General features: G+C 43.1%; 1 protein-coding gene across 1 annotated transcript; it reads left to right on the top strand.

The window, feature by feature from the left end:
• Window positions 1-10,238: 10,238 nt before the first annotated feature.
• SOCS1 (suppressor of cytokine signaling 1) lies at window positions 10,239-13,233 on the top strand. The gene is made up of 2 exons (XM_055706611.1): window positions 10,239-10,518; window positions 12,277-13,233. The coding sequence occupies exon 2, from the start codon at window positions 12,352-12,354 to the stop codon at window positions 12,958-12,960; it is 609 nt and encodes a 202-aa protein (XP_055562586.1). The 5' UTR covers window positions 10,239-10,518; window positions 12,277-12,351; the 3' UTR covers window positions 12,961-13,233.
• Window positions 13,234-25,394: the final 12,161 nt, after the last annotated feature.

Here is a 25,394-nt window from a genome sequence, read left to right as displayed (position 1 = left end):
TCCCCCCCAAATCACACCCTTCCTACCCTTCTACCACCACCACAACCACATGTTGGCACAAAATGCACAGAAAATAACCACATTCAGATCTGCCTGCTACCTGCTAGTGGAAACTGGGAATTCACTGGAATTCAGGGAACTGGAGGCAGGTCACATGTATTACACCCTTTATACCGCAGTTTATCTTCACAGTTGACATTTTAGTTTCATGTATGTTGTTCCGTTTCCATGAAATTAACCTTTTTTAAAAAAAAAAACCAACACCCCCAAAAAAACCAACCCACAGTCTTTCAGGGGGATCAGAAACCAATTTCAGGAAACACTACCAACTTTGATGGTAAATGCAGCCACTGAGAGTAAATGTATTCTTGTGTGTTTGTGTGTATCAGACTAAGTTTTTTATTCAGTTTCATATAGAAACAGAGGAGGAAAAGTGTAGTCTGCTACGCATCTTACTGCTGGAATACCATACTGCTATATATTGCAGACTTACCAGTGGTGAGCTATTTTTAGTATGGCCTGTGACCAAGCAAGAAGTGAGGATGTTTTTTTTTCCCAGTGCTTGAACCAGGTAAGCTGCTTTTTCCAGCCCTGATACCTGGAACACTCCAGTGCAGGTATCTCAGCATCGCTGCCTGGCACACCTTTGCCCTGGACTTCCCCGGTCTGTAGCCAAATGGCCAGTGACTGTGCAGGGGAAAACTGGATACTAAGAAAGTAAGGGTAAAATATGCAAGCAATATAGAGCAAGAATGCACTAGCAGCATTTTGGATGCTGAATTCAAGTTTAATGTGAAGTCATGTTTGTGTCCTTCCATAGCCAAAAGCATATCCATCACATTCCTATTACAGAACCAGCACATACTACAGAACAAAACGTTCACCTTGCTCAAAAAAGAAAAAAAATCCTGAGGAACATCTGAAGGTCACAGGACATTGTACTATTGTTACTGTGTTTATGTACTACTGTAATGGGAAATCTTCTGAAGGGCTCTGATGAAGCTCCTGCCAAGCCTTTGGCAAAGAAATCTGAACTCACAAAAGACCTCCTCCTGACCAAAACATATACTGTAAGTACAGACTTGGGAAGATACTGGAGCATTTTTAATGTGCCCAGAAATTCTGGTTCTCTAGCGGGCCTCTGGAGCTAGGCAAACCTCTCGGGATGTGCAGCACATTGTCTGTAAGTGCGTGCTCCACCTTCGCCACGGGAAGGCATGGCACTGTATAAGCATTAGAAAGGGCCTGACAACTGGAAAATCCATACTGCCTGTCAGTATTTTAACCTTCCCTGACAGACCCTGAGAGGAAGTAAACCTATTTATATGGGAGATCATGAGAGAGGACACAGCATTTAAATTCATAGGTTACTGTATTTCTTGGTAGTATTGTAGTAGGTGCTTGATTGCATCTGTTTGCCTACAAAAGCTGAGGGGGAAAAGCCCCAACACTTGACATTTGAAGTATTCTATCTGCTTTTTCTTGACAAGTTATCACCCAGCTAATCTGAGCTTTTAAATTGGTGATTTGAGAAATCTAATTACAGAAATTCAGCTTAGATATATACTAAACCAGCAATCACCTGAAGGCTGCATTAACCTATGTTGGATGGGGCTGTACTGTTAGGAATATACAGATCATTCTGTTTAGAAGAAAACCCAGGAAGTCATGGACATAGATTTGGTACTGCTGCAGAAACTGAGAGGTTACTCAGGCCATACTCCAAGTCATGGTATAAGACAGAGCCACAACCGGACAGCTGGAGCAAAGAGCTAGAGAGAAGTACAAATTTAAACTGTTTGCATGTAAGAATAGCTCCAGCCACTTTACCAAATGGCTTTCCTGTGAGCAAAGTTGTTAGAATGACCTGTGGTTTGAGTTCATCACACGTCACTACTCATACATTCAATAAGTTTTTGAAGGTCACCTTGGCAAGCTCAATTCAATTTGTGTGACTAAGTCTAATGCTTCCTTCTAGACTCATTATCAGATGTTTTGCCAGTATTTTGACGTTATTATGAACTGAAATAGATCTGCAATTGAAATACAGCCTAGCACTTCTTTCCAGTTTAAGATAACAGAATAGGACTTCTCACAGTGCCAGAAGATGAAACTGCGTTTAAAAAGTGAGTCACCAGACGTCAAACCTCCCAGCAAGAGCAATTCAGTGAGACATCTCCAGAACTCCAGGAGGAAATCCTCCAGGCTGGGCACTCTTCCCACTTTCATAGCCTCAATTACCTAATTCACTGATAGGGGACAGACACCAAGGTCTGCATGCTAAGCTACGCTGATTTTACATAATGTAGTATTTCTTCTTAATTAATCCAAAAGTACATGCAGGGAGGTCTGTATTTAACTAATATAGATCTTTCTAAAATTAGAGAATGCTTCATTAATGTCATGGGATGATGTTTCTAATTTACCACTTTAATGACAGATGCCAAATATTCTGCATTTAAAGGACTTTTATCTTGTGTCAGAAATTGCCAGCTTATCCTTCTGATTCCTAGAAATTCTGCTGGAGTTGGAATATGGTATAATCTATTCTGAACACAGCTTGTTGAGTTCACATGTAAAATTGGCTGAAGTTTGCAATAAATCTGAAGAGGAAGGATGTCAAAAGAAAAAAAATCCAATTCTTTTTCCACAAGAGCAATTATGGTGGGGATTTTTCCTTTCCTTTTCTTGGCAAATGAGGAATTAATATTTGTATTCTGGAGTAGACTGTTGAGCCCCCTATCAGGACCTATCTTTTCTCCAAGTGGATAGGGGAGGAACAGAAAACTGGCTAATTTCTCAATAATTTGGAAACTGAGCAATTAAAATTCCTATTAGCTATTTCTTGCCTCAATTTTGCAGACATATGTTACATAACTAGCCAAGACCATAAGCCAATAATAAAATCTATACAGAATCTAGCCATACAGTAGAATAAAAGATGCAGATTCACTAGTTTCTATTTGATGGGTGTAAGAGTTATTAGATATTGCAGGACCCTAATATATTCCATCATCATAGGAGTTTGGATGGTTTATGATTTTGAGATTAGACTGCAAAAAAGATCTGTTAATTAAGATAGATTACAATCACAGTAGAAATGTAGAGGTCAGCATATCATGCAGTAGGAAAGCCCATAAAAGATGTTTTCTCAAGACTGAGTAGTGATAGTGTTTTATTCAGATCCAGGCTTGATAACTTCAAGTATTAAATATCCAACCAAGTAATCTGAAAGTGTCTCAGTGAATTGTGAAAGAAATACAATTGTCCACCTGGATCTGGACTAGAAGTTGCAAGATACTGCTATGCCATCACCTGATTTCTCAGCTTCCTATGTGCTGCTTGTGTCTCCTATAACAGCACTGTACTGGTCTTTGTTCACTTTAAGAACAAGACCACTTTTTTCCTTTTAATTTGGACTACTGAGTCTCTCTGCATTCAAGGAAATCAAACTAAGATTTGGGTCCATTTGACCGTATTAAGAATTAATTTTAATCAGTTTTGGTTAACTGAAAACCAAAGGTGAGGGAACATTGAGTCATTTGCTCCACCTCACCTCAACCGTAAAAATCCTCACACGTTGATTATGCCCGTGAATGAAATGCATCAGAAACTGATTCCACAACCTTCGAATTATTTCAGCTCAGCATTTGTATGTGGTTTGAATAGATGGAATCACGGCAGCACTAGAAAGGGCATCTACACTGTTCACCTGCAGCAGCAAGCACAAATTTGTAGTCACATAAACCATGCAGGACACAATCTAAACAGGCACCGAAAACAAAGAGAAGTGGTAGAAAATGCCTGTAAGAATATGAAACTGTAGGAGCAGAAGGTACACTGGAGGCCTTTTTAGATTATTAATTGATGTTTTCCTTGGTTTCCTCAAGGTTCCCACTCAAAAATAAATTTTCCCCAAAGCTTATGACCTCTCCTTGCTCTCTTTACAGTGCGCATCCCCTTCCCATACTACATGGAGATAGGTCCAGCTGCCTGAGGACTCTTACTGCAGGTACAAACAGTAACCTCTGCCCCAGAACCCACAGTTCAGTGCCATGGCTGATTTTCCTGTGCCATGTTACCACTCTCATGGGCTTGGGATCTGAAAAATCATGAGAACAGGGAAGTGGAGAAACAGAGAATGTGGCTTCAACAGCAAGGCAGAAAGCTGCTGGGGCAGCAAGGGAGGCAATGGAAAGGGAGCAGAAATCTGACTGGCTTAGCCTGGAAAAGATCTTTTATTATTATTATTATTATTATTTTTTATTTGTATTGTGGTTGCCAGACTGAAGCAGAACTAGAACTGGCTCTGAAATTCAAGGTCTATGCTCCTCCAGCAAGCACTGAAACTTCTGTAGTCCTGTAAGTGTATCTGGAAGCCAAACTACCTTCATAGGGTTCTGCTTTAAAATATCCAATTCAGTATCTATAGCAGCAGTTCTCCTGTGTGAGCAGCAGCCTGCTACCTCTGCAATTAGCACCAACATTATTTTTAGGGATCCAAAGTTCCTCCGTTAGTTGTGGAGTACACATGTGCATGCACACACACACAAAGCCAAGCAACACCAATCTCTCATTTGTACAAAAAGACCACCAGAAAGCAGGCAGCTCTTCCACAACACTTCTACCAACAATTTGAGGCTTTCCTTTCTTTTTTTGTTTTTTTTTTTTTTTTAATCTCACTCAACTAATTACCAAGAAGGATGTCTGGAGTATTGAAATGTAGAACACCCAAACCACATTTTTGTATGGTTAACTGTTCAGCATTTGAATCCATGAGGCTAATGTGAAACTTGATTTGACTTAGTAATATCAACAAAAGAACTTCCACTGAACCTCAGGCAGGGTCCATTTAGTCTGGGCTCAAGGAAACCAGCATTAACTGTCCCAGAAGAAGGAAGTAATACAATTTAAAGTAAACAATTACGGAATAGCCAGCTTTGAAAGAAACTTCCCTCATCGCCTCAGAAAATGTATTACTTATTTGAAGCATAACAGTTTATATCTCTCACAGAGATATACTTCAGACAATTTGGCCTATTCAGAGGAACTTATGGGAGGGAGAGGCTCAACTCAGTAGCAGTTTTAGTACATCGTTAAGCTTGCTTAACTTCCAAAGAATAAACTTTTCATCCTAGCCAGTAGGCATGTGCACAGCCTTCCTTTTCAGAAGACAAACTCACTAATTTCTGTCATTCATCCTAGCGGGACGGGATCTGACTTGTATGTTATCTGCAGATAATGAACGCAGCACAAACTCCAGTTCAGACAGAAACTATTAATCCTCTACGAACTGGCTAGCCCTTGTCTATAGGTGTGAAGCATATCAAGGCTTGGGAGCAGATCGGTTACATCTCAAAGTCTATTTTGTTCTTGACATAATGACTTGCGTTTGCTGCAAAAATGGTGCCATACAGTCATTGGTCTTCAGTGACATCATGGAATCATAGAATTATTTAGGTTGGAAAAGACTTTTAAGGTCATCAAGTCTTACTGTTAACATTTTTATAGCCATTTTGCCTGGAATTAAATGACTTAAAGGATAAGAGGATGACTTGTATTCATCAGGCCCACTCTATTATCTCTTAACTTAGAAAACAATAGTATGGATAGTATGGAAACGGAGGTGTATAAGGAAATATCTAGTCATAACAGTTACAACTTTTGGGCATGTCCCATTTGAATACGTCAAGCTCTGACCTTAATACCTAGTTAAAATGGGTGACGGAGGTTCACACTTCTCTCAGTGCTGGTAGTTTCAGTGCATCTGAAAGCAGACTCAGAAACAGTGTGGTGTCTAATTTACTTGCAAAATCAAAGAATTCCGATTTCAGGGGTTTCGTTTAAATGAAAATTCAGATTCTGGAGAAGAAAACAAAACCCACTAAAACAGGAAGGATGGTATTGTGGTTAAGTTTCTAGTATGGGGCTCTGAAGACCTGAATTATGTTCCATTCCTAGCCCTTCTGCAGATTATCTCACTCTGTGACTTTAAGCAAATCACTGAATCTCTTGGTGCTTCAGTTCCCCTTTTCTAAAGATGATGTTGTGGATTTGGTCAGTTTAGATAATGAGTGCTTGCATGTAAGAGCTACCATTTACAGTATCAGCACAAGAAAGGCTCTAACCTCAAAACACTAACAGTAAAAGACGTGACCCTATTTGCTTGACCTGTTCTTACAAGAAAAGAGCAATTTATTAGACTTGAAAAAAATATTTTGGTTACTCATTGACAAGTGGCTTCGTAACAGTAACACAATTGAGCTGATATAACATTCCCATGTTAATTCCCACACTAATCACTCACTATACCAAATTCTAAACAGCATGGTATTCCACGGACATATTGGCCTGCTGATTAATACAGCTTCTTAAGAGAATCAGTGTCTGCTTCTATTCTCAAAAATTAGGAACAAAGCTGAAATGGGGAGTGCCTGCTGATTTTCTAAGCCTCTAAAGTTTTCTGATTTTTTTTTTTTTCCCCAGAGGACTGTCCCTGCAGAGAGGATGAATTCAGTGAGGTGTGGAGTGCCCCATAAGGGAATTTATACTGGGGAATACCATACATGGTATCACAACGTCCTCCTTCTTGGTAGTTTCACAGGGCGAGGAAAGGCTTGAAGCATAAATAAAGGAAGATCTGCCTGCATTACACTGCCCCTAGTATGGATAAGAGTGTGGTTTTTGAAAAAGCAAAGAGGCAAATATCTCATGTAACCCCAACAGATACATTACCCTCCTACCTTCAAACCCATCCTCAGAACCACGCTTTCCCTCTTGCAGCCTCCTGGCAGACCTTCCCTGGTGTCTGTGTTCCCAGCACTCTCCAAACAGATTCCCTCTAGCCTTTGCCCTGTTTCTAGCCAGTAAGCTGTGCTCCTGCTGCACAAACGCCTAGCAAATCCTCTGAATTTCCTGTCATTTTCCAAGCCAGTGTTTACAAAATAGGGGTAAGGACTTTTATTTTTAACAAAAGCTGACTCTGTTCTTTATCCTAGCCTTGGGAGATTTACTGATATGACCCTTCAGATCGAAAGTGTTTACTTTCCTGCCCCAAGAAGCAAGAGAAAGGAGGAGATGGCATAACATCTCCGTCATTTTCTTTCTCCCCAGACTTTGCCTTTCTCTTCTGAGACCATCAGCAGGGAAGAAAGGAAACACAATTTCTTTCTCCACATGGAATGGTACTTTGTGAAGAGGAGAAAAAAAGGCATTTCACAGGGAAGGCTTTACTTACCAAACAGACTCTAAATCTAATTCACGTTGCAGTAAGTGCCTGTTAAGCTGAGTGACAGCGCAGATCAGAACCACCTGAAGTGGCAGCAGAGCTTTCCTGAGACCTCCTCCCTGTGTGGGCTCTGCCCAGCAGCTCTGCACCGGCCTCGGATTTGTGCGCTGCCCTCTGCCGGGTGCAGGAACCTCGCTTTACCCAGCCCTGCTGGCATGGAGCTCTTTCCAAGGCCCAGATTATGGGGATTTTAAGTAGAGGGAGAGGAGGTAAGAAAGGGAACAGAAGGATGGGGATGTGGGGGTTGCAAAAGGAAACACGGGTGTGTAAAACTGAATCTATCCCAAGAAAGCTCAGCTTGTAGGACCCGCAAGTCTAAAACCCCAGCTCTTCCTATCAAAAAATCTTCACTTGCTGTACAAGTCTCCTTGACACGTTGTGATTGATCCCCACTTCTCCTGGGAAAGCCGTTTTAGAGACACCTTATGGAGCATCTCAGACCACTCTCGTTATGATTCACGTAGAGATGGTATCAAACTCCATAAGCAGCAGTCTGACACACTTGGCTTTTGGTGTCCGAGCTGGCAGGCATGCTCCATCGCTCTCCTCAGCGACTGTGAGCTCACCTACCCATTCGAGCCCTGCCAAGCTCTGAAGCTCTGCAGCTAAGTATTATTACCACATTCCTGCTCAATGAAGAAGATTTTTTGGACAGACAGTTTGTCAGCTGCGCTACTCAGTACATGGCAGACAGACTGCACGTGCACCTGGAGGATCTTTCTTTCCCTTGTGATCTTACAAAATGAAAAATTACATGGGAGTGGAGCTTTCCTGGCATGCCTGCAACAACCTGCAGCCAACCTCCATCTCATCAGGAAACACTCAAAACACTGCGCCGCATTACAGCCATGCCGTGCTCCACTCCTTAAAGGCACAGTGATGGCAGGAGCCAAGGGTGCTGTAGCAGGGAGGTAGCTGGGCTGGGCGCCTCGGGGTCTAGGTGAGGAGTTAGAGGGTCTGCGCTGTGCTTTTGGCTCTGATTTACCTCTGTGACGCAGTTAAGCACTTCAAATATCTTTTCTTTGGAGCGGTGGCAGGGAGGAAGGGGACTCTGTTTTGCCTAAGTAGGCTTTAAGTTGTTAAGGGCAAGGCCTGGTTGCGCTGCCTGTCTGAACATGAACAGTGCCTTATACAAAAGAGCCGCTGACTCTGCTTGCTGCATGGAGCAGACTACATCAAAGCAAACAGTGACAAAACATTTCTCACTACTGCATGTTCAAATTCTACAGTAAGTTTCAGTTCCACCATTCCTTCATGCTTTCGTTTTACACAGAAAAGCAGCTGAGCTTCCCTCCCCCAGCTGCTTATGCCAAACCTTAGCTTAAGCTTGGTTGCTCAAAACTTGTTTGAAAGAGGATTCTGAGCGCAAAGCGCATCTCTATGCCAGGCTTCAAAATTAAGATCGAGCTCTGTTTCTCCAAATTTATTACAACTGTACATGTACAACAACATGACAGAACATAAGTAGTAAATTTTGGTGGCTAAAGTATCATCAGAAATTTCCAGGTTCATGGGCTGCACGTCACTGTAAGGTGCTGTACTGCCACCAGGTTAATTCAGTCTGTGACCACACTGGAGTTTGAAATGAATTCCGTCTCAAAGCAGAAAATACATTCTCTCAACTTCATCCCAAAGGACAACTCACAAATCCTTGCCAGCCCTTGTCCCCTTAATCTTTTGACAGAAGCATTTCCTTTTCATTGTCACAAAACATTGTGTTGACTACAAGGGCAAAACCATCCTCTGCCTGCTCCTAACATAAAGAAGCATTCTGGCTGCCAAGCCTGCATGTCGCACTGCATGGAAGCAATACATTCAAGTATTGATTTCAGATTCAAGAGTCAGTGGAACTCTTCACAAAGTTTCTGTATTTTTGCACATGCCTACACCAATGAATTACTGCGCAAGGTATGTATTATGCTTCTAAAAAGACAAGGAATAATCAGAAGAAAGACTTCTTGGCCCATGAAGCAGGTGTTGGTTACTACTTTAAGAAAGATCCTCTTTGGAAGAAAGCAGACTTTTCTGGAGCTGCCTGAGGGACCCCATAAGACACTAGTTTGGAACCTGTGGTTTCCTATCTCCCTTCAGGTGAGCAGAAGAGCATCCCAAGCCTACTGCGCTGGCTGCTGGGAAGGTTACAAATAGCACTGGGGATTTGAACAGTTACTTCTAAATCTGATTACTCTGTAGAAAACCCCAGGGAAATTCTGTTCTGAGAACTCAAAACCCAGTGTAGCATCTGCACAGCCTCTCAGTAGAAGGATCATAGATTTCTCTGAATGTTTCTCTCACATTAAAATTATCGGTCTAAATTTGCTTGCCTTCTTGGACATTTAAGTTCTACAATAAGCCCTCTCACCTCTTCTGCCCATGCTGACCTATCAGGTTTGAGGAGAGCAGCTATCTTTGTGTTAAAGCTTCCTACATCGGTTGCTGGCTTGCTTTTCTTGCCTTTATTCCTCGCCACGTTCTGAGCAGGCTGCCGGGTTATCACCTACCTCTAGTGCCCCCCTTCGCCTCCCTCTGCCCTCGGGGCGCTCCTCTGCTCGGCCTCCCCAGGCAGCACCTCCTGCCGGGCCCGCCCCACCTGCTGCCCCGGACACCCGCTTCGCTGGGGCTATCACAGAAACCCCAAACCAAAAACGAAAAGCAAAACAAAAGCAAACAAAATAAACAAATAAATAAAAATAAACAAAATAAAGGGGGGGGTGGGGGGGAGAAGGGAAACTAGATTTGACGGGGTCAGCCGAGGCCGGAGCGCCAGCCCGGGCGGCCGGGCGCGGGAGGGGGAGCGGCGCGCTGGGGGCTGGCCACGGCGCCCCGGCAGCTCCGGCTCCGGGCGCTGCTCCGCGGGCTCGGCGCGGCTCCGGCCGCTTCGCGGCCGCATTCGGAAAGTGAAAGTGAAGCGGCGGCCACGTGTTTTCGGAGAAGGCAGGGGAGGAGCCGCCGGCTGAAAAGCGCCGCCGCCGCGTTAAATAGAAAGCAGCGGCGATGCGCGGGCCCAGAGCGCTGGAGGTGCCGCCCGCCCGCCCCGCGGGAGCCCCGGCTCGCTGCGGCGCCAGGCAGGGCCCCCGCGGAGGATGCCCAGCCGCCCGCCGCGGCCAGCACTAGCCACCGCCAGCCAGCACCAGCCGCCGCGCCGCCGGCCCCGGCGCGCCCCTGTGCGCAGCTCGCGCGTATGCTGCGCGCCCCGGGGACGGCCCCCGCCCGCGGCGCGCCGGGCGAAGGTAAGGGGTCTGCGCGGCGGGAGGGCAGGCTGCGCGGGGGGCTGCCTCGCGTGGGCTTGTTCGTTATGTTTTGGCTCTGGCGCGGCGGCCGTGCCCGGGACGGGGCGGCGGGACAGCCCAGCACGCCACCCGCCGCGGCCGTTACGCGGCGCCGCTCCCCCCGCTGCGCGGCAGCCGCCGGAGCCGCCGGGACCCCCCGGGCTCTGCAGGAGCCGCGCACCGCGTGGCGGCCGCCGGCGGCTCTGGGGCTCGGGGGCTGCCGTGCCCCCTGCGTGCTCGCCGCCCTCCGGCGCGGCGCCGCAGGCTCCCCCCGGCTGTGTTCGGCTTCTGCCCCGTGCCTGTCGGTTCTTGGGCTCGGTGGTTACTTCTCACCGGCGTGCCCTGAAACTTAATTTTTATGAACTTTAAATACCGAGCGATAATCCTGGCCCAGTAATTGGAAAAACTGACATCAGTTTCCTTCTGCTGTGTAAAGAAAGCCCATCGCTACTTTCAGCCTCTTATTTGCCAGCATACGGATTTTACAACCCCCTGTGCTGTTTCAGGCGGCGATGTGACCTAAATGAAACCAAACATCAAGTTGTTAAATTAGCACAGACAGGAATCCAGCTGCGTACTTTCTTTGAAGTCCTCATTAGCATGTTACCCTGAACCGTAAGATGGCCGAGGGATTCATTTCTGAGAATACTTCAAGGTTTCTCAACAAGCTGCTTCTGCAGATCTATATCTGACTATAGGGATAAATCCTAAAATCTATGCTTGCCAGTAAGGTCAAGGCAGCCAGCGGAGATGTATTGAACCACACTGTCAGAGGCAGACATTTCAGGCCAAACTCATTCCTGGTGCAGCACTGCTAATTCCTTTGAAGTAACACGAGGGATGAATTTAGTCCCTCATGCTGAAAGATATATCAATAGGAAGCAATTTAGATTGGGCCACTTAAAGTGCATGTAATACAAAAAAGAGAGAGAGAGAGAGACTGAGGAGTAATGCTTCGAGGGTTCATAGAGGTTGATTTGTGTAAGCTAGTGAGGTTGTAGCATTGCTGTCCCGAGGGAAAGTTGGGGGAATGGGAAATTTGCTTTTATGGCTGAGCCTCAGGTTAACGGGAGAGAGGAAAGTAGTTTTAGGATCGCTGTGTAAATTGGCAGCGATACAGGCTACCCTTCCACCTTAGCTTCGGTCACGCTACGGCACCTATTCACCTCGCCCCCTTCCCGAGTTATCCCAGGACATACCCAGCTGCAGAGTTTACATCTACTTCACCTACTTTCTCACGCGATGCACCAAATGATGATGATGCCTTGAGATCTGGTGTTGCAGCTGGGATTGGGGAAGGGAAGGAGGGAGGTACAGAGAAATCTGTAACTTGGTTGTAAAACCACCTCGCTTTGTTCCCTAAAAACTTGAGAATCTGACGGAGCATACACAAGATAACTTCTCGTTGAGACAGCCCTGTCATTTGACTTGGCTCTAGGCTCTGATATGCTGCTGTGGGCTCACAGCAGGGAAACAGTGTTGTCCTCTGTAGCTGTTAGTGATCGCTGCTAAATATTTTTGGGGCTTTGGACTTTGCTGTAGTGATAGGCTGCTAATCTTGTCAGAAGGCAGCAGTTGTTTGCCCAGTGTAAATTGGCAAATGAATATTTTATTATTTTATAATGGGTGGGAGGCATATGAATGGAAGACTTGGTCATTCAGAGATTGCAGCAGCTTTTCTCTGAGGATTTCACATTGTGTCTCTCTTTGGCATTTCAGAATAGCTGCTGGAAAGCTGCCCTGCCGTAGCCACTGACGCTATGGAAGACCGCATCCGCTGGTCTAGGCTGTAGGATGGTAGCGCACAGCAAGGTGTCAGCAGATAATGCAGTTGCAGCAGACCCGAGACGTCTACTTGACCCTCCAGCACGGGAGCGTTCGCAGGCTCGAGGCCGGCCCAGCGCTGTGCAGGCACAGAGCAACACGCACTTCAGAACCTTTCGCTCGCAAGCGGATTTTAGTAGCATCACTCGAGCAAGCAGCCTGCTGGATGCCTGTGGATTCTACTGGGGACCTCTGACTGTCAGTGCTGCCCACGAGAAGCTGAAGCCTGAGCCCGAGGGCACCTTCCTCATCAGGGACAGCACCCAAAAGAATTGCTTCTTTGCCATCAGTGTTAAGACTGCGTCTGGGCCCACCAGCATCCGGATAAACTTTCAGACTGGGCGTTTCAGCCTGGATGGCAGCAAAGAGACTTTTGACTGTCTCTTTAAGCTGCTGGAACATTACCTAAGCTCACCGAGGAAGGTACTGGTTACCCCCCTGCGCAAAGTCCGCGTGCAGCCCTTGCAGGAGCTCTGCCGGAAAAGCATTGTGAAGACTTTTGGAAGAGAGAACTTAAATCATATCCCTCTCAATCCTGTTCTAAAGGACTATCTGAAATCCTTCCCATTTCAGATATAAGTACAGCATTAACTGTATAGGGACATGTGAGAGATGTGTAAAGAAATCCAGCTTCCTGGGTTTTTCAACATGTTTGACAGTGAGCAAACTTATTTTTGTAGCAATTTACTGTATTTTGGAATGGAACTTGAACACTTGACTTCTTATGTTTACAAAAACTGTTTGCACAAACCTGGGGTTTTAAAACCCTGGCATAATTTTTCTGCCAAGCAGAATATTTTATTATTTTATAATATTTTTAATGACATTAACATAATAAACTTTATTGTGGAAGTTTTTAAAAGAAGTATCTTTTTTTTTTTTTTTTTTTTAGTTTTAAAGGTTTAGGTACCTCTGCTGCTGACAAACTGTTAACTGCTAATTGGGTGCATAAGTGCAGACAGGTCTCCATGTGGTCCTGCTCTTTGCCTTACAAGAACTAGCTTGTTTTAGTGATAGTCCAGCAGACAGTGGATTCCCGCCCCAAAAAGTCTTAACACAGATGCAAATGAATAGAAAATGTACTCAGGATGAATCTGCCCAGGAATGTAGCTCTCCCCTAAATTCACGAGAGCAGGAACGGTGTGTTAAGACTACAGTGGTGCAGTTGTCAATTTGAAGAGTGAATTGAACCCTTGGCTGAGCTCATTGCACCAACTCTGGCTTGCCTTATTTCTGTTAAAAGCTACAAGGCTCTGAGCAAGAAGAGGTTGCTGTCTGACATAACCAAACCAGGTGAACATAGGTGGGCGAAAAACAAAACTGTCCAGAAACACACGCTTCAAAAGTTCACACTGTAGCATTATGATGCATTGGGGGAAGGATAGCTTAGTTCTCCCTTCAAATGGGCATACACAAAATGGCAAAGGTTGCAGACACCTTCAGACTTCAAAAAAGTGTTTGTCTTCAATTCCTGGTGATCTACAGAGCACAGACCTGATGTTTTAAAAGAATCTATGACAGGATCCAGAGAGGATAAGCCTATAGATTTGCAGCTGTAATTTCTAGTGGCTAACCCACATTCAGAGAAAGTTGAAATACATTAGACTGTTTTGTAATACTATTGGTAGGTTATTGGTGAAGGCAGCACTGGGTTTCTATCTGCTCATAAAATGTGAAATCAGTGCCCCATAAAGATGTAACTGTGAATGACCGGAGATGCCCAATTTGGCAAAATATCACCTGCATTATGTTAAAGTGATTCTCCCCTCCCCCAAGCATTTCCTGAAATCCATGAAAAGCTGACTTAGAAAACCAGCTGAACTGAATCACTTCAAAGAAGGCAGAGAGTCTTTCACAGAAATGTACTCTATCAGCACAGATCTATGGTGCTTACAGTAACTGCAAGCAGTAAATGAAGTCATCTGTAGAGTTTGGAAGATAAAAGGTCTCTCCCTCTATTGTAATTCACATTCCTTTTAAAGCTAAAGCCACTTCTAGGAAACACTGAGTACTTGCTTTATAGTGTTCCTTACTGAATAATTTTTTTAATACCATTTGCTTTACAAAATCAGCTCTCACATCATTGATGTTTCTTTGGAATAAATAGGTTTTCTCCTCAAACATGACTAAGGATCACTCACAGCGCATTGGACATTGTGAAAAGGGAAAGAGAATATACAGGCAGTATCATGTAACTGTGCTGCTTCCCTAAAAGTATTTTTGGATTGGTTCTGCCTATCAGTCTCCCATTCCCTTGTCAGCCATCCCTGGCTAAGATTAGCAGACAGCATTTCTGCTTAATTCTAAAGCTGGAGTTAGTTGCTGAATTATGTATTTTCCCACAGCAGCTGCAAGGATATAAATTGAGTAAGTGAATGCTGAGGTGCTATGCAGCAGTAGGAGAGCAGAGCAAAACGACTGCCTGAATGTGAATAGCTTTAAGAAGTTAACTTGGAAGTGGAGCAGGGGGGCAGTCTTTGTAGGGTGAAGGCTGCCAGACTGGTTTGCTGTCAGCAGAGATTGTTATCCCTTTCTTTGCCTTTTTTCCCAGTCCCACACTGTAGTATTTTTTAACCCTTCAGGCCCCAAGCTAATGACTCTTGCCTTGCTATATAAATGAGTGTCCCCATGACAGCATGAGTGTTAGGACAAGCACAATGTAGCTTAGAAGGTTCTATGCTGCCCCTGATAAAACCAAACAGAACTACACCTAGATACACAGTAAGGGGCTTCCCACTGAGAGGCATGGAATGAAAAGCATAAGGATTGAGCCCATTTCATTTTCTTCCTAGCAGACACAAACCTGCTTTCTTTGTCTCTCCCTTTTACTGCTTTAGAGTAAGTTTAGCAGAAATGATCCATATCCTCCAACGCAAAGTGCCCAAGTCCCTTCATTTCGTCTTTAATATGAAATGCAAATGTGGGATAGCTCAGAAAAAAAATCAAAACTATAAATAAGGACAAGAAGGTCAGATTTGTCTCTTGAGGAAAGAGGAGACAAAGCTGGCTTGTATTTTTAAACTACGTATCTTTTCACTTGCCTTGTTCTTCTTCCCCTCTCTCTTTCTCTCCCTTTCCCCAGCATACAATACAGTGGCCAGGCAGATGCTTTTCCTGGCAGGTATGTGCAGGTTGCTCCAAAGCAACTAAGAAATCCTAACAGTGTGTGTGTTCATGTCACTCTGACTTGTGCTCTGTACAAGCTAATGAAGGGCTCTCTGAAATGCCTGCTGAGCTGCGTGGACTGCTTTAAGGACTGTCACATCTAAAGGGCATAGCAAGAGTCTCCTGAAGATTTCTGTAGTAATTCCAGCTGTCAAATCTCTCATCCTCTGTGTAATAAAGTACCAGCAAGGTCAAATAAGGAATTTGCTGTATTCTGCACCTAAAGCAATGGAAACACATAACAGTGCAGTGATTTTAATTCTTCCTACTAAATACATGAAGGGTGGTGTTTCCAGTCCCTCCCCCTCTTGCCCAGATCTTTCCTCTGACCTTTTCACTCCTGGCTGTGGCTGGAAAGTGAAGTAAACAGTCAATCTGGTAAAGGACTGTGGAGAATTTGAGCCATGCTCAAGAGCAGAGCAAAACCACATTTTCTGAAGAGACTGCAGTATTTAGCTGGGGTAGTGGTGGTGGTGCAGCTGGGGCCAACAGCACACAGCATGGCTGTGTCACCCACAGGCCTCGGGTGTCTCTGTCTCACAGAGAGCAGCAGGGTGGGAACTGTGCAGTAAGGTTTTGCTGGGACACGGGCCACCCAGCCCAGCTCCAGTGCAATGATCCTGTGACGGTACAGGCAGCAAAACAGAGGCTTCTTTACTTTGCTTTCAGAGTAGGTTAATTTACATACCATGCTGCAGCTGTAAAACACTTGCTAACAAACAGAGCTAATCAATAGAACCGCAGGTGTTCAGAGAACCTGGTTAATTTAGCCATGAAGAGTTATTGAATGTTCAGTAGGAGCCTCATGAATGACAAGTATAACCTTACCCACTGTGAAGCTGTGGTCACACTAATTCTGTTATGATTGAAATCATTTACAAGAAGTGAGGCTTCAGCTACAGTCAGCACTGATGCTATTTTCAACAGTCAAGAAAAAAGTGTCCCCTAGCGGAACACATTGACCATATCTAGCCATCAATACTCTTCACCCAGCTTGTACTTAATCCTGTATTGACCATTGTATCCACCTCCTGAACCTTCTCCTTCAGATCCAGTGTCAGCCCTCTCTGTTGTGCTGGGATGTCATTAAGTCCCTGGCTCTCCTTGCATCCCTCCATTCATGGTGCTGACAGCTGTGAGCAATACATTTATTCATTAAATCCAGCTTTGAGACAAAGACCATGTAGCAGTGACTTAATTCAGACTCTAGATTGCTTTCTGTGCAAAGTGTAAGCTAACTGCATGTGCAGTAGGTTTCCGGGATGTTTCTCCCTATTGCCAAGAAGTGCCATTCAAGACTTCATTGCTACTGACTTGTCTTGTGCATAGTACTCGGATCCTGTCACTGTATCTGACGTTTTCCTCCTCAGCTGTTTCCCAACATAGCAGCCACATTTGCTACACCTGGGTCAAATCTGCTTGTTGGGTTACCATGGAATAACAGAAACACAGGCCAGCAGAGAGTGTAAAGAAAAGCCCAACTTCTCCCACCCATCCTAACTTGTACCCACTTCTCAGGTACAGCAGAGCAGCAAAGATCAAAGAGTCAGAATATAAACTGACTGACAGGTGAGTTAGCCACGTGCAAAAAGTATTTTTCCCCTGTCTAGACCTCAGTGACATGCTTTGGATGTGGTTACTGGGGGCAAGAATGACAGAAATTATGCTCGTGCATAGCAAAGGAATTACCCTGTAGTCTTAAGCTATTGAGCAGCACAGATATTGTGAGGATAAATAGCATCCAAACAGAATAAAGCAAGTAACTAACTGTGCCATAAGCCACATTTGGTCAGCTTCCCTCATTGCGCTCCTCTTCATAATATTAGCAAGGCAAAGTAGGATCACCTTTCTGTTGTCATTTTACTCTCAGTTATAGGTATATTTTTTTTGTAACTCCCAGCCATGTAGAAGAATGATAAATCCAGCCATCAGTCTTGAAGAGTTCTGTTTCCTCTCTCAATCACTACCGCCTGGCCTGCTTCTGCCCGTGAGCACAAAGGTTCATCTCTGGTAAAAGAGTTTGGGTTTTTTCTTCTGTTATCTGAAATGCTAACTTAAATAAAGCAACTGTGAAGATCTGCTCGTTTTTTTGCTGAATAAGATCCACTGGCCACTGTGCTGTGCTTGTAAGTGTGCATAATCCCTCCAGACACGGCTGTGGAAGTAAAGTTCTGATTGAGTGGTGAAAAAGGGGATCTTCCTTTACATGATTAGTATGTTATTAATCAAAGGCTTCTTACACACTTATCTATTGCCAAACACTTATCACTTCTTCTGTAAAAATATTCATTATATGCTTCTTTCTTCCCAACATAATTAGTTCCTTTTTAGTTCTATTTGTGTTACAGGAAAGGCTTATTTGGTTTAATCTTAACAGTATCCTCGTTTACACATGGTTCTGAATTCTACAGCCTGTAGTTGTCTATACTGAATGTGATGGGCCAAAACATGCTCAGGTTTACATTGAGATATTCCACGGGCAGATCCCAAACGGCACCAGGATGCCTGAGAGGGCACTCTGACCCAGACAGCTGTGCACTTACAGTCCTGCATGGGCTCGGTGTTAGCTTAATGCAACTTGTAGATCAGATCTAGTGATCATCGGTGGGACATTAGTTCCACAAAGCCCCTTATATTTTACAGCATCTTTGCGTGCTGTAAAAAAAAAAAATTTTTTTTTAAAAATTATATATATATAAAGAAGGTGAGAGGATACCAGTACATTCATCTGGTTTGACTTTCTGTATATAAAAAAAGGCCTCAGAAGTTTCACCAGGCATTTTCAGCAGTGCAGAAGTTATTCCTGCAAAGCGCATAGTTATGCCTGCTGCATAAGTGAACATTATCAAAGCCAGTTATGTGCAATTAAACTTAGTGGAGTTTTTAGGCAGACGTCCAAACTGAAGGATGTCAAGCACTAAAGAATTTACTGTGTTCCTCCATGTGCTCTCCCACCATTCAAGACACTGGCTGCATCGCAATGCAACTTACCTTTTTCCATCATCAATGTGTCCTCCGGGTCACAGTTCTCTTTCCTTTTGGGATTACAATAGCAGCATGGCATGACTGCAGGTGGAGAGGAAATAAAGTCCTAAAGTAGATGATGGGACATTTTTTCTCCTTACCTGACAGAACAGGACCGGTACAAGGTTAGCTTCTTTTATGTAAGGTAAGCTAGTCTGGACTAGCTGGAGTTAGGACCTACTGAGCTTGGTAACAAGATTGGAAAGAGGAAAGCCTCGATCATCAGTCTTAGTCGAGCACATTGGGAAAGGAGAGGAATTTGAAGCTGTTAACAAATCAAGTTTCTTCCTATCTCAGGCAGCTGGAATGCAGGTAGTGAAGAAACTGTAACTACCATACTAAAATAAGATGTGCAGGCCACACAGACAAAATACCTGGGAAGATGCACCCAGCTGGACAGGTAAGTAGGATAAGGCTTTTATTTAGATGCCATCAAATTGCTTGGAGTTTCTGTGCTGTTTTAGTTGCTTTTCATAGTATAAATGGACATCTTGGCTCTGTTAAAAAAACAATCAATTTGGCCCTTCCTTATTCCACTGCTAAGTGGCCTTCTGATACTCTTGCAGACTTTAAGTAGCAGAAAAGAGATCAATGACTTCGATAGTCAAGACACCTAATGTACGTAGGTGAACAGGTTAATAATGAGAAAGGAGAAGAATGAACTTAGCAGCAACCAAGAAAAAGTCAGAAAAATAATCGGCAAATTTTCAGAGGAGATAGTAGTAAAGAGTGGCTTTACTGTGGTGAACGCTGGGACATTTAGTGGTGGTGTCAGCAAAAACAGAGAACGGGGGATAGGGAGATAGCTTGAGAAGGAAGGCACAAGTGGGATCAAATCTCAAACTCTGTACATTCTACGTAGCTATAAAGTCATCCTCTAATTTTGTTCCAGTGCTCCCAGGTTAAGTCAAGATAAGAGTGAAAAGTTACCAGGGTACTGGCAGATGAATACATTGTCACTGTAAAGGAAGCCTCTGAATACAGTTACCTTTGTCTTAGATAATTTCACCACTCCCATCTTTCACAAAGTTTAAACTGAAAATAAGGTGCTTTCACTGTAGTGGTCTAACAGGCACTAACAGGAGGTAGCACTAGCACGGGACTGCCATGAAGTCACGGGCGTGCGGAGGAGTTCCCAGCACTGGTACCATTCTATGGATCCTGAACTGTAGGACACTTTGCAAGACACAGTGTGAATGCAAACAGATATGGAAGATGCTGTGGACCCATTATTTATCTTGGTATATCTACTCTAGTCGCAACATTTACAAATGTTGTGGGAAAAATAAAAATATTAATCATATTCAATCACAGGTTTATCATATCAGAACATACAAACATCTGGAGTGGAATCTTAGCTCCAGTGAAATCAATTTCCAAGAAAGATCAACTTTTCTATCGATAATATTATTAAATAACAGTAAGTATCTTTTTAAAATTAAATCTAAGAGCTATGGTTGCTTCACAAAGATTTCTTACTTGATAGAGCCCCAGCTAACTCACATGTTGAGGGTGACGTGAGACTATATCTATGCTGTTCAGTTTTGATACTGAAAGTGTGTATAAGACTGCGTGCAATTTCCTGCGCCCATTCCTTCCAGCTCTGCACACTCTTGCAAGTCTCCCCTGTACCCTTCAAACTGAAACTGATAACCATGTTACATTTTCACCCTAACCAAACTTTCCCCAAATCAACTTCCCTACAGCAGAAGCTACTTATTACTGGAATTTGAGTCAAATTGAACTTTCAGGCTGAGATTTTAGGTATTCTCTCTGGGATCTGAACAACTTCTGGCTTCCAGACAGAGCACTGAAAACAGAAATGAACATAAAATACTCTTCCAAAAACGCTACAACACGGACTTGACTAAGGCTTACAGATTTCGTAACACTTGCTGAAATAGTCTCATTTGGTTATTTCTCGACCTGCCCATATACCATCACTGTTCAAGCAATCTAGAGAAATGTGGAGATGGAATCGGTATCTCCTATAGACTCATGGGATTGAAGTAGGGTAGGTATGACCTGTAACAATATCACTAGGATGAATTTAGGAAATATACATGCTACACAAGGAGTAAGGCTACTAGCTACTTTCTTAGCTCTCCACAGATAAAACCTAGTACATATTCTACATACACAACCTGTTCAGAAATAGTTTTGACAAATGCTTCAGAGATTACTTTAGGGTTTCTGCCCCCCTTACACTCCCCTTTGCTCTCACCAGGTAAGTTGTTCACACCGGCTACTTTAAACAGCTGACTTAGGTGCAAATCAAAAGCTTTCAGAGACAGATGCCTAACTGCCAGGTGGCAATTAGATCTGTAAATTAGGTGCCTAGAAGACACTGTGTGAACCCTTTGCCAGGTTTCTCCCTGGTTCCCATCAAGGCCAGCTACACAAAGTAAAATGAAGTGAGCCATAAAAGCTTTACAAGTATTACATAGCAGCTGCTTTCTGTTGAAGACAAACTGAAACTTCAGTTCAGTACTTCAAGCCTTTTCCAGCCATGAGATAGCAATTTCCCTTTCAAGTAAAGGGGTCATCTTTACCTAATCTAGCAGTTAGTCAATAATTTTGTAATTAATGATAAATCTACCACTGTCCTGTGACTAAATGTACCACGTGTGAGTTTTTGTTTTGGAAAACCAGCAAAAATGGAAAAGCAGGAAGAATTATGGTTTTGTAGGAAGAGGAGAAAACACTTGTCAGGTGTCTTCGTAAAACTGGCAGCCAACAGAAGCTTTTCTCAGACAAGACAGTATAACAGCACAGCAGCTGAGAACACAAGCTACACTCTTGTAGTCCACACCTCTGCAACATATCATGTACCTATCATCTATAGGCATTTGGCATGTACTGTATTTGTGTAATTGTATGCAAAGCAGATGATGCCTTTCTTAAAGGTAATAATTCCAGTTCCAGTGTTCTCAGCCCTGCATATTTGGTAATGTAATTTCCATACAAGAGTTTCTGGCTGCTGTAGGTTTTCTCATTACTGTTGCTGCACAGAAAAAGCTAGTGACTAGCTGAACTGTGTTCAAAAAGCATATGACCAGCCTGCAGTTCAGTGTGAGTTTGCTGTAGTTTTATGCTCTGTGGACATTAATGACAAAGGTCTAGGTGCACAATGGCATTTACAACCAATATTGTTCTTATAATTTTTCAGTTATGCCAAATGATTCCTTTACATTTCCATTCAGTAAATGAAAAAGAAGGCTGCAATGAGAAAAATCTTAGACCTTACAGGGGATTCATTACTGGCCCAGAGGGCAGTGCTGTCTAAAGCATCTCAAGCCTTATGCACAAACTGTTTTACGGCTTTCAGTGTGCTGTTGTACACTGGGTTTGTATACAATTCCAACAACCCATATGTGTACATCTGCTCCTATCATTCATCAACTCACCGTCAAAAGCATGGAGCGAATAGCTGAAGCAGCAGGAGTCTAGAGGGTGGCTCACAGATGATACGAGTATTTACACACAGGGACTGTGATTCTTGGGTTTCTACGTCTTACTCTAAAGCCTGAGAAGCCAGACTCTCTCATGGGGTGGTGCGGATGACCTTCTCAGCTAGCCTGTTTGTCTTTAGGGCCAGACTGACATGATGGGAGTCCAGGTCTGATTGGCAATTAAGGGATGTTATTAAGGGATGTCTTTTTCAACAGGCTGCAGTGTCATTTGTCCTTAGGAATTAAATAAGACTATTTCACCTAATTGGTGTGTTGCAGTTGGAAAGGTCTCAAGCACTGGGGAGACTTCAAATGTCTTCAGCTTTCTGCCAGGGACACACAGTTCTGAGGACTTTAAGCTTAGCACAGAATACACTGGGAGCACTTGATATCTTCTAATACACAAAGTCAAATGAGTGGCCCACTTGCCACTCTGGCCTTAAATTTTATGAATAGAAGCCATGTACATACTGGTCAGAGGGATTTTCTCTGGAGTCTAAATGAAAATAAAGGAGAACAGAGAGTTTTGTTTTAAAAGCAGAGAGTGAGGAGTGTGAAATACCAGGGCCTACTGAAGCTTTAAGGCACAAAGGATGCTCCAGTCAGCCACAGAAGTACTTGGGACAGGAAAAGAAAATAGGAAAGAACAGAAATTCAGCCTTTGGGTGAACTGCTGCTGAAATGAGGCTTAGGACTCTGAACTCCAAACAAGGAAGCCATCTCCTGCCCTATGATTCTGGAACTTTGTGTTATATAGTTTGTACAAAATATCTATTCATAAATAGTTTGAGTGAAGCATTACACCTCAGACTCAGGGACAGAGCCCTTTCCAAGGCATCAGGAACCCTTAGTTTCATTCTGGATTCTGCCAACAAATTATTCTATACATCACACTACTTTACCTTGTAATCTCCCCCTAGCTTTTAATTGCATGGATAATTTAGACTGATTTTTTACAGCACACAACGGGAAGTGTATCATCTTGTTTTGGACCATTAGGCAACACTGCAAGTGTTTCAGTAATGGTACTTAGTAAAGAGATTTTTTAATTTTTTTTTTTTTTTAAATCAATAAATTTAGTTCATTATGGCCTATTCTCTTTCTAGTCCTTTTACAGCTGTCCTGCTGAAACCACAACAAATTCTGCATCTTTCTGATAGTAGGATAAAAGTCTGTTGATACAAACTCTGAGTCCATAAGCCTCCCGATGCCTTCATTCCCTTACCTGTACAACAGGTATCATGCTCTAGTCCTGGAAGATTTATTGGAATACACACGTATTTAGGAAGACCCTTTAACTCTGGGGAGTAAAAGTACAAGACCTAGGTATCAAGAAGTATTTGCTGATTATTTTCTCAAATATCTGAGTATTTTATATGTACTTCTAAAACAAATATGCCTAATGAGGAAGAAGCCGTCCATCTGAACTGCACAACCTGTACCGTGTATCTTTTTATTATGCTTTGGAACTAATAAAACCTATGTAATCTTTCCTCCTGCTATGTGTAATTTATGCACTGCATGTAAAACCATACACAAGCTCATTGCCAAGGTCAATGCAATAACAGCTTCAATCACAGATACTGAAATAGTTAAAAGACACCAGTGAAGAGTACAGGTAAGGCTGTGTCTGTGTACTAAATGTAAAGTGAGGACTACACTGTCCAGGGCTGCCTTTCTCAGCCATCCATATTATTTTTTCCTTGCTCTACTACGTATCTTACTGCCTTTGTAATTTCAATACAGTTGTAAGAAGACGATGATTTTAAAATGCAGCACATTTCACATCAGTACAAAATATTTTTTGGGAGTGGAAGCCCAGATAGATAGGTTTTAGCAGTGACATTTCTACTGGGGAAGAATAATCTCTTCCAACTGTTTGAAATTTAAAATACCATTGTTCATCTGCCAGACCTGAGCTTTTGATCCAGGTGAAAGGCAAAGCTGACTGCTGTATACAGTCTGCTGTAGGTACTCTGTATACAAACTGTTTTCTGTTAATATTGTATACAAGCCCAGCTGAAGCCTAAAGGCAATTGCATATAAATGCCAAACACAACCCATAGGCACACTCCAAGCTGGTATAAAAAGGCTTTGAGTGAATTTATGAGTGCATGTGTAACTCTATTAGCTAGAATGCTGGCCATCGGTGGAACAAAAAAAATCACTGCAGGGCCAGCTTGAAGCAAATGCCAGTTTTAAGTAATGGCCAGTGGTCTTCAGGGTTTCTTACAGGGCCTAAATCAATCTCTGGTGAAGTTAGCAGAACTGAGCTCAAAACTAACCTGGAGAGAAAATGTTTTCTCTCTAATGGAAAATTCTGTGTGACATCTGGGAAGACCATGGCATGTCAGAGGAAAGCATCCTGGAAGACTGTGGAATTTTGGAAGGAGGTAATGCATTCAAAAGAGCCAGAGAAAATACAAGCTGAGTTTTGAAAGAATTGCACAGAGATAATAACAGCTGAAAGGGCATACGGGTGGTTCTCACAAGTTCTCTTGCCAGCTGTAATCTCTGTTACAAAAAAAAGGAGTCCCAAGTGCAGAACAATTATACAAATAGTTTACAGGTTTTTACTCCAAGATTCAGATATTACATAATCCAGCATAGTCCTAAAACTGTTGATTTCACTGACAGTGGTGAAAGCCTGAGCCCTTATTGAGAACTTGGAGAAGCCACTTAATTAATCGCTTTTACAAATTACACTACTGTTGGTCCAAAACTTTAAGGTTTGAACTTATTGCAGGTCAGTTTTAACAGCCCCTAGTACTTGAGCCAAAATGAATGCATTCTCTTTCATTCAAGCTTAATCCACATTAACTGCACAATTAAGATAATGTGCTGATCGTAGAGAAAAAAAGGAGGGGGGGAGTCACACCTATTAAACACCTTCATAAGACTGTCTTTTTAAATAACCATGAGCAAAGTATTTATGAAACTCCTCCAGTCTGAGTCATAAAGTCTTTATGTAGCAGGCAGATTATGAAAGTAGCTTGGCCTCACTAGTTATAAAACATACAGAAGTGGCTGAAATTAAATACTGTCCATTGGGTTAGGTGGCCACTTATACATTTAGATTAGGACAGCTTTGGCCAACTGCAGCTCACAAAGTTTTGTAAAACAGCACCTTGCAAGACTGTTTCAGAATCTAGAGGTTTGACCTGTGGAGACCACCTGTCACCATGCCAAAACAAATTAAGGGAAAAGAAACTAAACTCAAAATAAGAGTAACTACAGTCTGCTTGCTTTTACTTTAATCTCTTGCAGGTCTTCCTTGTGCTTAGTTGCACAATAAGAAGCACAGATTGTACAGTATGTCACTCTAGCTCAACAGGCACTGGCATCCAAACACAAGAAAAACAAACCCCTTCC

Source organism: Falco cherrug, chromosome 4 (assembly GCF_023634085.1).
Source record: "Falco cherrug isolate bFalChe1 chromosome 4, bFalChe1.pri, whole genome shotgun sequence".
In the NCBI taxonomy this organism is placed as follows: Eukaryota; Metazoa; Chordata; class Aves; order Falconiformes; family Falconidae; genus Falco; species Falco cherrug.
This window is presented reverse-complemented; position numbering and strand designations above follow the sequence as displayed.